The sequence below is a fragment of the Chaetodon auriga genome, chromosome 6, assembly GCF_051107435.1.
Source record: "Chaetodon auriga isolate fChaAug3 chromosome 6, fChaAug3.hap1, whole genome shotgun sequence".
Taxonomy (NCBI): domain Eukaryota; kingdom Metazoa; phylum Chordata; class Actinopteri; order Chaetodontiformes; family Chaetodontidae; genus Chaetodon; species Chaetodon auriga.
Genome location: NC_135079.1, coordinates 8,706,759 through 8,722,626, shown reverse-complemented (window position 1 = coordinate 8,722,626; position 15,868 = coordinate 8,706,759). Strand labels below are relative to the sequence as shown.

At 40.7% G+C, this 15,868-nt stretch overlaps 2 protein-coding genes across 2 annotated transcripts; both read left to right on the top strand.

Annotated features, from left to right (window-relative positions):
* The first annotated feature begins 9,442 nt into the window (after window positions 1-9,442).
* Window positions 9,443-10,580, top strand: pthlhb (parathyroid hormone-like hormone b). Its single transcript, XM_076733849.1, has 2 exons — window positions 9,443-9,546; window positions 10,129-10,580. Exons 1-2 carry the CDS (start codon window positions 9,443-9,445, stop codon window positions 10,517-10,519), a joined length of 495 nt encoding a protein of 164 aa, XP_076589964.1. The 3' UTR covers window positions 10,520-10,580.
* Window positions 10,581-13,936: 3,356 nt separating this feature from the next.
* Window positions 13,937-14,860, top strand: LOC143321887 (galanin receptor 2b). The gene has a single exon (XM_076732595.1). The coding sequence runs from the start codon at window positions 13,937-13,939 to the stop codon at window positions 14,858-14,860; it is 924 nt and encodes a 307-aa protein (XP_076588710.1).
* The last annotated feature ends 1,008 nt before the right edge of the window (window positions 14,861-15,868 follow it).

Below are 15,868 nucleotides of genomic sequence, written 5' to 3'. Positions count from 1 at the left end.
CATGTTGCCTGTATTCACTTTACATGCTCTGCAGCCTGCCCCATAATACTCCAATGCTTATAATGTTACAGAAAGCAATCAATAGTATTTTTATTTTTCCTGTCTCTATTTGAGCATCAGAGTAGTATTTAATACTTTTGCTTAAGAGACATTTTATGTGGAGAATAGCGGACGTGGTTGTTATTTGTTCCTAGAAAAGTCTGCTGGTTTCTATCTGAAGAGACCATGAACAGCGTCCTCTGTCATTTGGTCCCTTTTTTAAGTGCTGCTCTCATTTATTGTGTCTCACAGGAAAAAATACTGACAAAGTTATTTTAAATGTCTGTCTGTGTTTGTTCAAATGTTCAGTAACAAAAGATGTGGGCCTCTGTAAAAGAGCATGATGTCACTGGTCACCACATTTGACGATTTTAGCTTTATAAAGCAACTGGAAAGCATTTTTAATAAAATAACAAATCCCATCTTTGAATATTGCAGATTTAAGAGTTCCTTTTATAAAGAGAGTTCTGCTAAACGAGACCACATACTGAACCCTACCAATTAATAGCTTATCAAACATGACATATCCTTTCTCTGTTTAGCACCAGTGAGTCTGACAATGAAGTGGCTCCTTCTGAAATTTATTTTGCCACCGCTATAAAAGTTAATATGTGCTGTATATTTCTTTGCATGGCCCATTTGCTGCTGCAGTGACCCAGTTTCATCTTACCATTTCTTGTCTTCTTCTTGTAAGCCATTTTCATTATTGATTAATCTAATTAATTTACATATATTTTTTTGATTAACTGATTAATTGTTGGTTGGTCTGTCCATGGTCAGAACAACCAACAGTTCAAAACCCAAAGAAATTCAGTTCATTAATTGCATACTGTAAGACGATGAAAGTTTTTAGTTTGAAATATGACTATAAAACAGTTGCTGTTAATTTTTCTATCGATCAGATAACCTATCAATGAACTTGAATCTTAAATGAGAAAGCCAAAACACTTCATCAATAATAAATGCATTTTCTGCATTTAATTCTGCGATCCATCCTGCAGATTAAATATATTCAATTAACTTAATAATCCCTCACTGGGGCGTGTTTTTAAAGCTACTCTTACATAATAATGCATCGTTTTAAGTTTGAGACGTCCCATTCTCTGGTTGGCCTTGATATCCTTTCATGGTCACACAGCTTTTGAGACTGCACAGTGTTCTCCAGTTCTCTTGGAGAAGCAGAAAATTGAGAGGTAAAAACTGAGGCCGGGGGATGCCGTGCCAGTCACTGTGCCCTGGTGAGCTCGAAGCGGGTGGCCTCGCTCGGCGCAGGATAAAGCTGTCCAGAGGCTGCCTTCAGCATCCGCGCCTGTCTGCCAAACGCTGCTAGCATGTCCCAAGGTAGGCTGGGAGGACAAGACCGCTCAACAAGGCCTCTGCATTGAGTGCAGTCCATTTAAAATAACCTATGGATAAATAAATACAGGACCTAAGTTCACTGTACAGTAATTGGTCAGGAAACCAACAGAGACAAGCTCATTTACAGTAAATGGATCAGCTTTGAGTCGGTGAAGTGCACTTGGCTCGCACCGTGCATTATAACGATTTGGAAATTTCAAGTGAAGCTTTTTTTTTTTTTCAGTGGTTAAATATTCACTGAAATGTCTCATAGATATATTTTTTTTCACTGGGAAAACAAAACTGTATTTGTGTGTCAGAGCACCAGTAAATATAGAAGGATGTTAAATATAGAAACATTACAGCGAGTGCTTATAGATGATGTAAGAGCAAATTAACACAAGCAAGGAAAACAAGTCTGACAAATCCTGATAATGCTACTTCAGTCTCTGCATGTAAACTGTTTTTTTTCACTTTTCAAGGACATGCAAAAACATGTACTCCCTCTCTCTCACACACAAACACACAAACACACACACACACACACACACACACACACACACACACAGTGGTTAGTCTGGCCAACCTTGTTGACCCACTGGCTTAGCTGTGGTTGCACGCTGGACGCAAAGCACTCATTAACGATTTGAGCCTGCTCTTCACTTATGCAAACAAACAGACTCGGCCCGTTATTACCGTAACACCATGTGTGTGTGGTCTTCTCAATCAGACCTCTATTGATTCTTCAATTTTCGCAGAGGCTGAGGCAATGCGAAACGGCACGGTTTGTCAAGCGGGAAAAAGATGTGGAGCACGCAGACTTGTGGCATGTTTCAAAATGGTTCACACACTGGTGGACAGATTTTTCATCAGCCTCAAATACTGCACAGTAGTTGTTGCAGTGGGCAGGAGTCTGTTCCACAGGCAATGCCACGGCATCACCACAAGCCACAAAACATAAAACACCACAGTAGGTTTTATGTTGCGTGTAAAATGCCATCGTAACCGAGAGCGCTTGCCCCTCTCCACCAGCTCCACTTTCTCCCCTCAGACAGAGCTATCTTACATGGACGAGTGGTGCAGAGTCTGACTGTAAGCTCTGCTGTGTGTGCTGCTTGGCAGCCGGGCAGAAGTTTATGGTAATGTTATGGGTGATAGGTCAGGGGCAGGAGGGTGGCAGCCACTGGTGGTGGCTGTGTGGTAACTGTGTGGGGTTTCAGGCTGCATCCAGCTGGCCTGGGGTCTGCCTCTGAGGTCAGGAGAGAGAGGGGGGCATCAGACATGGGGCAGCTTGTGGTTTGGGTTTGGGGGGGTGAGCAAGGAGTAAGGAGCCCCCCTCTCCCTTCGACCTTCCCCAGAGCCTGGAGCACAGGGCCACTGCAGAGAGGCCGGCCACAGTCAGACACCCCACCATCAACATCTGCCAAGAGAGAAATGCTAATGTGGTGGGCACCTCATAAGGCCAGGTCAAAGACTCTGGCTTTGGACTTGTTTTTCTGCTTTTCGAATCACTCTAAATCACATCTCTGGCATGACCAAACACACGGTTTAATCGCAAGATGAACAACATTTAAGGTTTTCTCTAGAAACAAGCTCTAACATTGAATAGATGAGTGTAAAAACACTCCAGTTCAGATGAGAGTAGAGCTGTGCCAGACAGGAATCATTTCATCTTAGAAATACATTTTACAGGCAAAATGTCCAGTGGCAGATATTTCCTGTCTGAAAAATAATGATTTAATGTACCTGTGCTCTAGACTGAGTCTGGACAACATGCTTTTGTCCTAGTAGGACCTCCCCGACTCACTGTCTCCAAGAGCTTGACATTTATGATTAACGTAAAAAAAACCTAGTTGTAAATAAGAAATCAGCCCCAAAGTGCTACCTGAGGAGGATTATCATATATCAAGCAGCAGAAACAGAAACAGACAAATCTTGCGGCTACTTTCAGATCAAGTGAATGCGTGACGGAGGAGGGCATGTTTGGCTAACCCTGAGCAGGAATTAGGTAATGTTCAGGATGTATGCCTCTTAAAGTGTGGAGCAGTGACCCTTCTCTGACATCCTGGCTAAACTGTCCATTGTGCATTGTGGCTGAAAACCGAAAAGTCTGCATTTGCTTCTGGAAACATCGACTCAAAACCTGTAAATTTAAACAGAAGTTATATAATGGATGTTAGGATATAAAGTCTCGCACTGAACATTGTTAGAAGTGTGAGAAATATGTTCTCTCAGTACCTAAGAGCCACATTTCCAGCTTGAGTGGGATCCAGGTTGGTCAGTGATAGACAATAAACAAAGCAACTCAGAGAAATATTGGAGAATTTTCTTCTATTAATTCTTTAAACTTCATAAAGCAGAAACAATTAGTTGATTAATTAACTAACTGATGGATTGAAAATTAAGTAATAAACAACTTTTTGAGCAAAAATGCCAAACATGGAGCCAGCTGTGGATTTGCTGCATCATTTGTTAAATACAATAGTTGACTGAACACTTTGGGTTTTAAATTGCTGGTTAGGCAAACTGAAGACGTTCCCCTTTGGATTTGACAAATATTATATATTATATGTTATATTATCTGACCATTTCTGAACAAAACAATCCATTCATTCATTCATTGAGAAAATAACTGGCAGATCAATCAGTTATGAAAGCAACAGTTACAAGCAGCCTTAAACCAATATGAATATAGTAACTGCTGTGATTGACAATGTCAGAAATGTTGCGTCTTAAATGCAATGAGGAGACGTAAACTCTGTGACCTTAAGAATGGAAATTTGGTCAACTTTTTATCTTAACAAGTCACTCAGCAAACAATACACTAAACAACGCTTTACAGCCTGATAACACAGCCTGGCTTAGCTGTCAGGGATCTCATGGAAAAGTTTGACAATTGATTTCCATTTCCAGAATATTCCATCCAACCAAATAAATCACTATTTCAACAAAGTCCGCTGAATGTCACAGCAGTTCATCTACAATTAAAGGTAAAATGTTCATGTTTACTGTATTTTAACGCACGATTTTGCTGTGTCCCAAAGTAAAGCTGATGAAGAGCTTTATTCTTCGTCCGCTGACTTCATGTCACTGCAGAGCGAGGTTCAATGTGGCAAAACCTGCTCTTAAAAAGTGACACATCTTAAGCACCTCTAAACCACCAACCGAAAAGAAAACAGAGTGCATCAATTTTAAATTTCAGCTCCTGAGCTTTTATTAATAAAACGCTGCCTCAGTAGCAGAGCTGTTGAAAATAGCCGAACCAAAAGAAGGTAAAGAGGAATAAAGAGCATTCCTGGGATGACAGTTATGATTGGTAGGTGTGAATGATTAGACGAAAACTCTTCCAGCAGCCCACAATACGACATTATAAAGCATGCCTCAAGTGAACCAAGTGAAACGGCCCGTACAGTAACTCACCGTTAAAAAAACCATTAAGGGGGAAAAGTAACTCTGCAAAAGTCATTTTTCAAGTGAGGTTTTCCAGGATAACAAACCTGAAGTTCTCATGTGAACAAATGGCCAAGCGATCAAAGCCCTGACTGCATCATAAAGGGACCATTATCAAACACACTGTAAAACCTCTGATTCTGTTCTTTGCAGCTAAATATACGGTTATAGATGACATTTGAGGTGTTATATAAGTTTGTTGAACGTCATGTTCAACAGAAACTGCACTGAATTATTTTTTAAACAGACATTGGATGTTTTTAGTGTGCATGTCTTCACTTTTCACTTTGCCGTAATGTTCAAATTTCACTTAAAGCGGAGACAGCGTTCAGTTAAAGGGGAGTGGTGCTGTAAAATAGTAATAAAATAATAGAGAATGCTGACAGCACCAGAGTGTGACTTGTGTGGGAATTAACCCTGACTCACTGGCACGGTCACAGCACACTGTTACTGTGAATGTAACTTCACAACAAAAGCAGGAACTGTTGCTGCAACTAAAGCCAGAATTTATGACATAATAGGGTGGGCCAATAGAGGGAATGGGCACAACACATCCAAAAATAGATGGTGACCTCTGAATTTAAACATGAAATTAGGGTGTTTCTCTGGATGTAGAGTGTGCATGAGCTGGATGCTTGGAACAGGAGGGTACAAATTCTTTGAAACTGGGATGGGTGGGTGCGTGTATGTTCTGTATGTGTGAATGTGAAGTAGGTGCAGTGTGAAAAGGATGAAAAACGGACAGGAATACTGCTCTGTGTTGAGAGTGCAATTTAGCATGAATCAAAAGCAGCTTTCCTGGCTCCTGTTCCATGCGCTGCCGTCTGCCAGGAAATGGGATTTTTTCATATTTTTTTGCAGGTAAAGTCTTTGCAGAATGGAATCAAATGAGGTATTTTTTTCCTCACCGAATGTTTAAGTGTTGGAAGTTTGGGGCAGACTCGCTGGAAACAGAAGAAAGCTGAGTTTTGGAGACAGCAGGGGGGGTCTGCCATATATTTGTCCCAGCCCCAATCCCTTTCTGGACCCCTAGCTGAATTGAATCATGACTGCTTGTAAAATACTGAGCCCTCTATTAAGTAATTTACCACCAACTGGTCGACAGTCTAGCCTGAAGTGATTCTACTAGTCATCACTGCTCACAGCAATAATTTATGGGTTTTATTCATGAGGAGAAATGTAAGTTATTCCATCCAGTAAAACAGTGCAAGTAGGTACAGTAACCACGTAAATGACTCAGGATTTTCAATGGACTGTATTCATCTGAATCACCTTACAACCAATTTTAACAATTAATGGCTAAAATAGGCAAAGACACAATGTATTCATACTGTGTCTACAATATGTTACAGTGGAGTTAATGTAGCAGTATTTTAGTCTGCCAAATCAGAGTAACAATGACAATTAAAAATGAGTGAACAAATACTGGTTAATAAGCTAGAATAGACGGCTAACATGAGAATAAAAATGATCACAAAGACAATATTCAGCAGTAAAGAAATTCTGAATCTTGAAACCGTATAAGAAATTAAATGTGACAAAGATAAGACTGAGAGTCTACAGACATGCAAGAGACACTGTTTGGTTATACTTAGCCACAGTGGTGATTTGAGCTAAATGATAAATGCTCAACATGTTCACAGTGATAATGCTAATACGTTGATGTTTAACAGGTTAAATGTTGACCATGATCGCTGCCTTAGGTAAGTATATTAGCATGCTAACATTTTCTAATCAGCACAAAATGCAAAGTAGACATGAGGTTTATAGGAATGTCCTTAGTTTTGTATTTGGTCACAGACCGACAGAACAACACTACCATCACTAGAAACACACTGCTAGCATGGCTGAAAAAAAAATATAATAAAAAATGAATAAAATAAAAAAAATCTAATGGATCATGAAAAATGAAAATGGTGTTAAGTAAAAAAGACGACATTGTTGGTTTGTACAGAGGCAGATTTTTCTGTTCAAATGCAGTTAGTGTGTCAGCACAGGCTGTACTATTGTCTTCAACTGGTGGGTCATGACCCACAAATGAATCACAGGAACATTTAACTGGGTTGAGAACAATTTGCTGCCAGACCTTAAATGACTTAAACCACAGCTGAGGGACTCTGGTGAACCCAGAGTACACATACTGCAATATCCCAGCTCATGTTAATAGTTAGATTTAATTCGTGTCCAATTACATTTTACGCAGAGATCACTTCGAACACACTCTAGAACAACATGTTCATATTGTACCAAACGTGAATGTTGTGGACAAAATTGCCAAATGTGTGATTCAGCGTCACAAAGTTTCATAGGTGGAGCAACATGCAAAATGAAAATCAAATATTGAGACTGGAATTAATTTTGCAAAGGACAACACACTTTTAGCCATGCAGGCAGCATGGCTCCAGGGATAGCAGTGTCAGTCTGTCATGGTCCCCGGCACACAAACCCGTGATTTTGGTGATCTGACTTCTCATCTATCGCCACCCTGAGGTTCTCATGCATAGTTTAGAGTAACATGTCTTGACAACTATTGAACACGTTACCCTCTGGCGGACTGTAATAACTTTAGTGATCACTTCACTTTTCATCTGGTGCTACCTTCCAGTCAAAATTCATATACCTGCAAGACTTGTGAAATTCCCATAAGCCTCAGGTGGACATTGTGTTTAGTGAGAATTAGCAAATGTTAAAATGCTATCATGTTAGCTTAGATGGCGCACATGGTAAACATTACACTTGCTCAACATGAGCATGTTATAACTGTCACTGTGAGCACACTGATGTTAGCATTTAGCTCAATGCAGCGCTGTGCTTACGTACAGCCGCGCGAGTTTCTCGAAGAAATGACAATAATCTAGTCAAACATGTCCAACTGCCAAAATTAAGACAGAATCTTGTATTTCTAAGCCAGTCAACTCCAAATTATCAAACTGAAATCAGATTTTCTTTAGTTTCATACTATATAGAGCTATATATTGATAGATATTTTCCAATATCCATACTTTATATATCACAATATGGCAAACATATGCAAATCACAAATAGAGCACTTAAGATTATTTTTAAAGAAAATAATCATGCTCAACTGTACAGCATTACAAGAGATTTAAAAATTGCCTTGCCCTTGTTGCATATACGAATACACGTGTGCATGTAGCGCTGTCAATCAATGCGACCCTAAAAATACATGCACTTTAGCCACAGAGCTACCTCTTACATCAGACTACTGACCTTTAATGGCTGTATTCATTCCATTGTCAGTAAAATTACCGATATGGCTGGATGCTTCAGAGTGGTTTCATCACTTAAGCATACACAGTGCACCTGGAATCGTGCAAGGCTGCTTCAATGCAAAGCTCTCCACTTTCCTTATTAGCTGAATATGAGAGATACCTCAGAGCCCACTGTAACCATTCGGTGGTGAGCTGGTTTGCTAAGGCAGAGTGGAGGTGAATTGAATGGTCTGCAGTGAGAGGCTGTGGGTTGGGTTTCTCTGAGGTTATGGTCATTCTCCCCTGGGAAAGTGGTTAGGCCTGGCTGTTTACTTTGGAGTAACCCTGCCCCTCCCCTTATACACTCAGCTTGGTAAGCCCTGATTACCTTCATTGGTGCACACCTGTCATTTCTGTCCTCCGTATGATCAAATTATTTGAAGACTTTATTTAGAGAGTACAGCTAAAAGAATTTAAGACTCAACAAAAATAAAGTGTTTTCCAAGCTTGTGTCAAGTACACGCTTTGTTGTGTGTTGGGTTGGATGTTGTGTGGGCGCCACCTTCTTGTCACAGCAGGTGTGTGTGAAGGGTTGGGGGGAGGGAGCGAGGCAAGGGTGGGGAGGTTGGGGAGGTTGGGGAGGGTGTTAGGACTGGACTTAATGGGTAGGGGCTGAGGTAGTGCCTGCATCTTCACCCAAAGAGCAGTTTTGACTTTCTCCCTGTGCCTCTCTCAGGCAGACTCACACAGGCTCGCTCACAGTGCTGGACTGAAAAACCCTCTCAGCTCTGCTCTCCGGCTCCGGCCACCAGAGAAGATGCTTCATCGCTGCTCTTTATGAGATTACTGCGAGACTGAGTGGCAGCTCTGCAGCTGATGGGCTGCTGCTGCTGCTCTTTCCATCTTTATCTCTCTTTTAATTGGGACGCTGGGGAGAAATAAATAGCTCAGCACACACTGTTGGGAGGCAAATGAATGGAGCAGACTGACAGGGGATTTCCCCAGGCTGCCTTCACTCCAATGGACCTGGACACACGTTTTGAGCTGGCCAAACTGTATTTGGCAGAATAATAATTCTTATTATTTACTGAATTAATTTTTGCTACGAGATCATCTCTTAAGACCTGACCTTTTTGTGGATTTTCACTTTAAACATTCACGCCATGTAAGTCTGACTTTATTCTTCTACTTTAATAAACTATTTTCTGGCACAAGTAATGCAGCAAGGGAGATCTCATGTATGCAGGAACAGTGTCATTTTTCAGCTGTCTACACTGCTACTGGCCTACACTATCGAATAGTAGATAAACAGTTCAGTATAAATTCATAAAACAAGGTTTTGCTTGAGTAATTGAAGTGACTGATTTAATATTTCTTGTGTTCTCCAGATCTTAGGCTCAAGGATGTGCTCTATGGTCGTGCTTCATCAGTGGAGTCTGGCTGTGTTCTTGCTGTGCTCACCAGTGACTCTTGATGGGAGACCAGTTGATGCACTTAGTGGCAGAACGTGAGTTATATTTTATATTTATTATAGCCATAGAAAAGTAATTCAACTATGCAGCTTAAACCTTTACAAATGAAGGACTAGTTAATAATTTGACATAGTGAAGCAACATTTTTGAAAATTCCTGTTGTTTGATTCAAAGCACACTTTACCTGTACAGATCAAATTAAGGTACAGAAGGTTTTCTCTGTTTTAACTCTCAACTTTTGCATTCTGGAGCTCAGATTAGTGTTGGCTCTCAGAAACTTGTTTATGCTGCCACCTACTGTACTGAGGTTTCCTGATGCCTGACCTTAAATTTAAGATGACACCACTACTGAGACTGCTCCACACATTAACTCAACATGGTGTTGTACCATGAAATTACAAGTCAAGCAAAAATAAGAAAATTGTGAGATTTTGTCTGTGCCAACTCTGATTTAACTGTCTCACTGGTAATTTAAACAACAGATTATTGACTGGCTTAAAGAAAAGTGAACTTCGTACTGTTCCCCTGTCATTCACATTGCTGTTATAGGATGTTATTTGCTTCCATGCAACCTTCCGTGCAGACCTGACTCTGTGTCTTAATTTTCATGCTTTAAGGAGGAGATCAGTGAGCCATGCCCAGCTGATGCATGACAAGGGTCGCTCCTTGCAGGAGTACAAACGTCGCATGTGGCTGCATGAACTGCTAGAGGAGGTGCACACAGCCGATGAGCGGACTCCACCTGTGCAGAGCAGAACACAGAGCCAAACCTTCAGTGGGAACGCTCTGCATGAGAAGCCTCCAGGGGCCACCAAGAACCTCCCTGACAGGTTCAGGCTGGACAGAGAGGGCCCTAACCTGCCCCAGGAGACCAACAAGTCCCTGGCTTATAAGGACCAGCCACTAAAAGTGGCCACCAAGAGGAAAAAAAAGGTGAGGTTAGGCCGACGTAGAGAGAGCGACAAGAAGCGGAGACGAGCACGGTCCGTCACAACAGAGGAGCCATGAAGGACGCAGTACCCTGGCTAAGAGACTCCCAATAACCTTTATGTGGTACTGCACTAAGACACTGACATAGGCTCAACTAGACTGGGATCTGAGAGACTCAACCCGTTGCTGACTCAGTCACTTCGTATTATGGCCCTGGGGTTGTGCTTGTATGATAATATTTTGCTATGTTTGTATTTTCAATCTCATACTTCCTGAAGTTTCATGAACTATCATCATAACATTTTCTTAGGTCCATATTTATTTGGAAAATCTGAAGGCCTCTGTAACCCTGATTTACATAAAAGCAATGTTTCATGGTGCCATCTCGAACCAGCTGTGTGCACAAGTAGATGACAGGAGGAGCTATTTATTGCCTGAATATAATGTCACTTCACAAAATTGGGAGGCTGAGTGGTCTAAATTTGTTTGGCTCTACATGTGTAGACTATCATGGACTTACAGTTGCATACAAACTGTTCACTGAGTACATCTGTTGGAACTGTTCTGCCATAATTTATTTCACTTTGAGTGTATTTATTTTGTGAATGTATCACGGTGCTGCTGACTAAATTCCATAATGCACTTTAGTTGTATCCTGTACATGTTCTTTTGTGGTTGAGTTTTAATTTGATGTTTCTTTTTGACGGTCCTGCTTTCCTGTCCCACCTTAGATCCCTCATGGACTTGTAACTTATTGGATGCTTCATCAATCCCACTCTCATCGTTTTACATTATAGTTTATTTTTATAGAACAAGCCCGAGACAGCGGCTCTCAGACTCATTTAATGTTCTTTACTTGCACTGAGGGCATACTGTACATGTTTCTAGTTAATCAAACATTAAAAGTGTAGCCATTAGAAATATTCCTGATTCATGGTGTCTCTGTTCACCAAGCATATGTGGCTCAAATGTGCAACCTATCATTTATGACAGCTAGAGCTAAAATGATTCATAAATAGACAGAAAATCAGTCTATTAATCATAGGTTGATCCTTTATTTTAAGTCAAACATTCGTCATTCCAGCCTCTCAAACATGAGGATTTGCGTCTGTTTATTGTCTTTTGTGATATTAAAGTGGATATATTGGGATTTTGTTTCAATGGACGAGATAAAACATTTGAAGACATTTCACATGTTTCAAATTTCACGATTGACTACTTGGCTAATTATTTCTGATTAATCAGTTTAATCTAAAAATATCAGAATATAGTGAAAAATGTTTGTCATAATTTCACAGAGCTCAACGTGGTGTCTTCAGATTGCTTGTTTTGTTCAGCTAACAGTCCAAAACCTTGAGATATTTAGTATTTGATCCCATATTCCATATATTCGATTCACTCATATAAAAATTATTCAAACTGTAAACTGATTATCAAAATAATCAGCAATTCATTTTTCTTTCGAGTGACTTATAGATTCGTCGACCAATTATTTCAGCTGTATTGTGCATAAAGTGATATTCCACAACGTAACACATCAAGCAACATGGTCAGTTACCCATAAAATCCTGTCTTCCATTTAATCATAAAATTTTGAGTTGATAAGGAGTAGGCGGTGATTTGGTGACAGTGACAGTTCAATCAGCTATAAGTCTGTCTGCTGAAGTGTCTTTGAGCAAATCACTGAATCCCTTTCCCTGATTTTGTGGTGCTGGTCTGTATATTTATCGTGACCTCTAACCTTGCTACAGAGGAGGAGCAATATGTTTTCTGCTGAGAGAAAATAAGTGTAAGACTTGGGTCAGAGTAGGGTTTTTATTTTTAGATAATGACCTTGAAAAACAACAACAACACTGTTCTGACTGACTTGTCGACACGGACAGAACACAACAAAGCTGTTAACGCCCCCCTTGAAAACATGTGGCACTTTTTAACAGCCGCTGACTGCACGGCACAGACGCTGGTAATGGAGGGGTTTGCAAATGCATCAGCATCAGCTATATCCTGTGCTAAGAGCAGCAGTGTACACCGTGGGCCATTAGCTGACACAGAGTCATAAATGCTGTGGAAAGCCTGATAAAGGCACCGTCAGGAGCCTGCAGTTCACACCAAAGAAATCAATCAAACAAAGGACAGAGACGTTAATATCTCCAGAGAAGGGGAGGAACAGAAGACATAATCAATAGACTGATCCTGTGTTCTTTGGAGAGTGCTGATTTTTAAATATAATTCATACAGTCCCAAATCCCCAAAAACTATATTGAGAGAAGACTTTAACAGGTCAGGACAGGTCAGTTTTTACAGCGACACAGTTTTCCAAAAAAGTCCCAAAAAGATTGATATTCTGTGGATCAGTTCAATAAGTCCAACAACGGTTCATCATGTCAAAGTGCAGCTGTTACTAAAATGACGGTAATTAAAAAAAACAAAACAAAACAATAAAATCTAATAATAATATGAAAACAGGCATATGTAGTACGTCACTGGTCTCTCAGCAGCTGGTCTGAGGCCATTTCTCTTTAAACCCAGTCAACCAGAATCAATTTGACCCAAGTGATGTTTGCCTTTCTTCCCTCCACATTCAGCAATCACACTTTGCAATGAGACCTGAGAGGCTGCCACCTAACCCTTCCTCAGCCCAGATCAACAGGATGGACAACAGTAAACGAGAACTCTCCTGTTTACATCATGAGGATAGTTCACTCACAAACAAGAGCCTGAAGATACTGCTTTGAGGAAAGACAATGGTGAGCATTTCCAAATGATGGATGATCATTGCACGTGACAACATTTTAAAATGCAATGAATTCTGATAAGGCAAACACTTAATCCACTTAATTACACTATCAGTTGAAATATACAGCAGTTAAGAGCAGCTGTCAAATGTTAATAAGCACGCGAGCAGATGTCCATACTGCTCCTGGTATGAAAACTTTGTGCCTTTTCTCTTGGCGATATAGCATCATATATGTATTTTGTTAAAGTTATGATATATGATCATACATACAGAACATTTTCTCTCACGATTGGTCTGCAAAAGCCTGTCAGATGCTATTTGATTAACTCAAAAAAGCATTTTGGCCAAGCTAGAAACAAATTTAACTAACCCTTTCAGCAGCAATAAAATTAGCAACTAGCAATTATTTTCATTATCTAGTCAATTAATACTTATTTTCTCAAACTGTTTTTTCTGTCTACAAAGTAAGAAAGTAAGAAAAAAAAAGCCTGTTTATGTTTTTCCAGAGCCCAGTGTGTCACATCTGAATGTCTTATTTAACCAAGGGTCAAAAACCTAAAGATATTACATATACTACCGTGCTGTACTGAGGTAAAAAACTCAACTCCTGAAATGTTAGAATCAAGAAAAGTTTGGGATTTTTGCTGGAAAAAAGACTGAAACAAATTACATGAATAGTTGCTGATTAAGTTTGTCAATTGTCTAATCTGAGAAACAATAATTTTTTTTTTGAAAGGTGATGTCAAGTCGGTGACAACATGGCTGTTCCCAACACTTACGAGCTGATCTTTGCCTGTACCTGCGGAGTGATCCTGTGTATTGGGCTCTGTGCCAACCTGCTGGTCTTCTCTCTGTTTGCCAAGTACAACACGTTACGTAAGAACCGCCTCGACATCCTCTTATTCAGCATGACTCTGGCTGACTTCCTCACCCTGCTGCTCATCCCCTTCACCTTACACTCTGCCGTAAGCCAGACGTGGCCCCTGGGTGACACCTCCTGCAAGGTCTACCAGTTCCTGCTGGCCTTCAGTCTGGCAGCCAGCACCTACTCGCTGTGTGCCGTTTCCATGACTCGCGCCATGATCATCACCAACCCGTACCAGCCGCCCACCATGGACCTGGTTATCCTCATGTTTGTCGTGGTCTGGGCCCTCAGCTTCTTCATCAGCCTTCCTCTGCGTATGTTTGCCACCAAGGACAGCGTGGGCCCAAACCTGCCAAACTTAACCTTCTGCCTTCCAACCATTCATGAACACCACTACGAAGTAGTCCTAAGCCAGTTTATACTTTACTACTTTATTCCAATGCTAGTCATCGCCTTCAACTATGTCCGGCTGGCTCTCTTTCTCCACAAGAGCCCTGTAATGTCGGTGTCCAGTGCCAAGAACACCCGCCGTGCATCTGTCATGGTGTTCTTGGCTGCTGCTACCTTCTCAGTGTGCTGGCTGCCTGGTTATGTGCTGGAGCTATGTTTGTACCTCGGTCTGTATCGCCATGGACAGGCTTGGGAGATGTTTTACTTCATCTGTACTGTGCTGCAGTACCTGCACCCCTGTGTTAACCCTGTGCTCTACGTGCTGCTGTCAAAGCGTTATCGCCACAGGAGGGCAGCCTGGCTCTTCAGATGTAACAGGAATAGAGTGCAGCCACAGGTCACCAGTGTCACCACAGACAGCTTTTAAATACAGCTCATCTGTTTAATCACTAAGCAATGAGCTGGTGGCAACCGGGGATACTTCTTTGTATGTACTGTTTATACTGTCAACTACTTATGTGAACAATAAGATGGCTAAATGTACAGGTAAGAAGACGAGAAAAATAACAGTGGAGGATTTTCTCAAGACCTTCACTGTTCACTACAAAAGCAAAAGTAATCGTAAAAATGAAAGCATCTGCAGCTATTTCTCAGGAAACTATGTAATCCTGTTTGAATTATCCCTTGCTACCACTTTAATGATGCAGAACGGAAAATGATAATGATACGTAACATATGTAACATAAACAAAACATAACGAAAACATAATGAAACCCTCAAAATGCTGCAGTTTTTTAAAAGTAATTAACAATGAGCTTGAGTACATTTTGGGGCAGCACACTGAAGTATTCACACTGAACTTGCACAAGTCTTTTTGCTTTGTTTCTTTCCAATGCTCCAGATGTTTCTGTCGCTTAGATTTTAGATTTACATGGAGTAAACGAGTAGACGCCTCATGAAGCATTTGGTTTAATAGTTGGATGTCTCTTGCTGATACTGAATTGGTCACATATATATGCTCTTGCACTGTCTGGTGATGTATATACAAAGCACAGAGATGGTGGAGGTGATTTTGTTCAGATTGATTTCTGTGGACGGGTCAACGTATGTCTCTGGGCTGTGCTCTTGCAAATGCAGATGTTACTAAAATAGTCCTACTTTTTAATATCTTCTACTACAACAGAACATATCTCCATATGACATAACACCATCCAGTCAGATAACATTTAAAAAACACTAATGGAAGGCACTTTACCAACACTGACTAACAAAAGCACACACCTGTGTTGACACTTTTTCTCAGGCAGCTACAGGCCTAAAGCTTGGAGTGGGACATGAGTAAGCACGCAGCAGGTGTTGTAGTTACACAGAAAGCAAAGGGATCGGGAAAGTGAATAACAAGTGTGGCTGAGTTCTGGCGGCTGCTGCAGTAATA

Excerpts from the sequence above, each read along its gene's own strand:
- LOC143321887 (XM_076732595.1), top strand. The coding sequence starts at position 13,937 with ATGGCTGTTCCCAACACTTACGAGCTGATCTTTGCCTGTACCTGCGGA.
- pthlhb (XM_076733849.1), top strand. The coding sequence starts at position 9,443 with ATGTGCTCTATGGTCGTGCTTCATCAGTGGAGTCTGGCTGTGTTCTTG. Across the intron at positions 9,547-10,128 it reads GATGCACTTAGTGGCAGAAC|GAGGAGATCAGTGAGCCATG; the intron begins GTGAGTTATATT and ends TCATGCTTTAAG.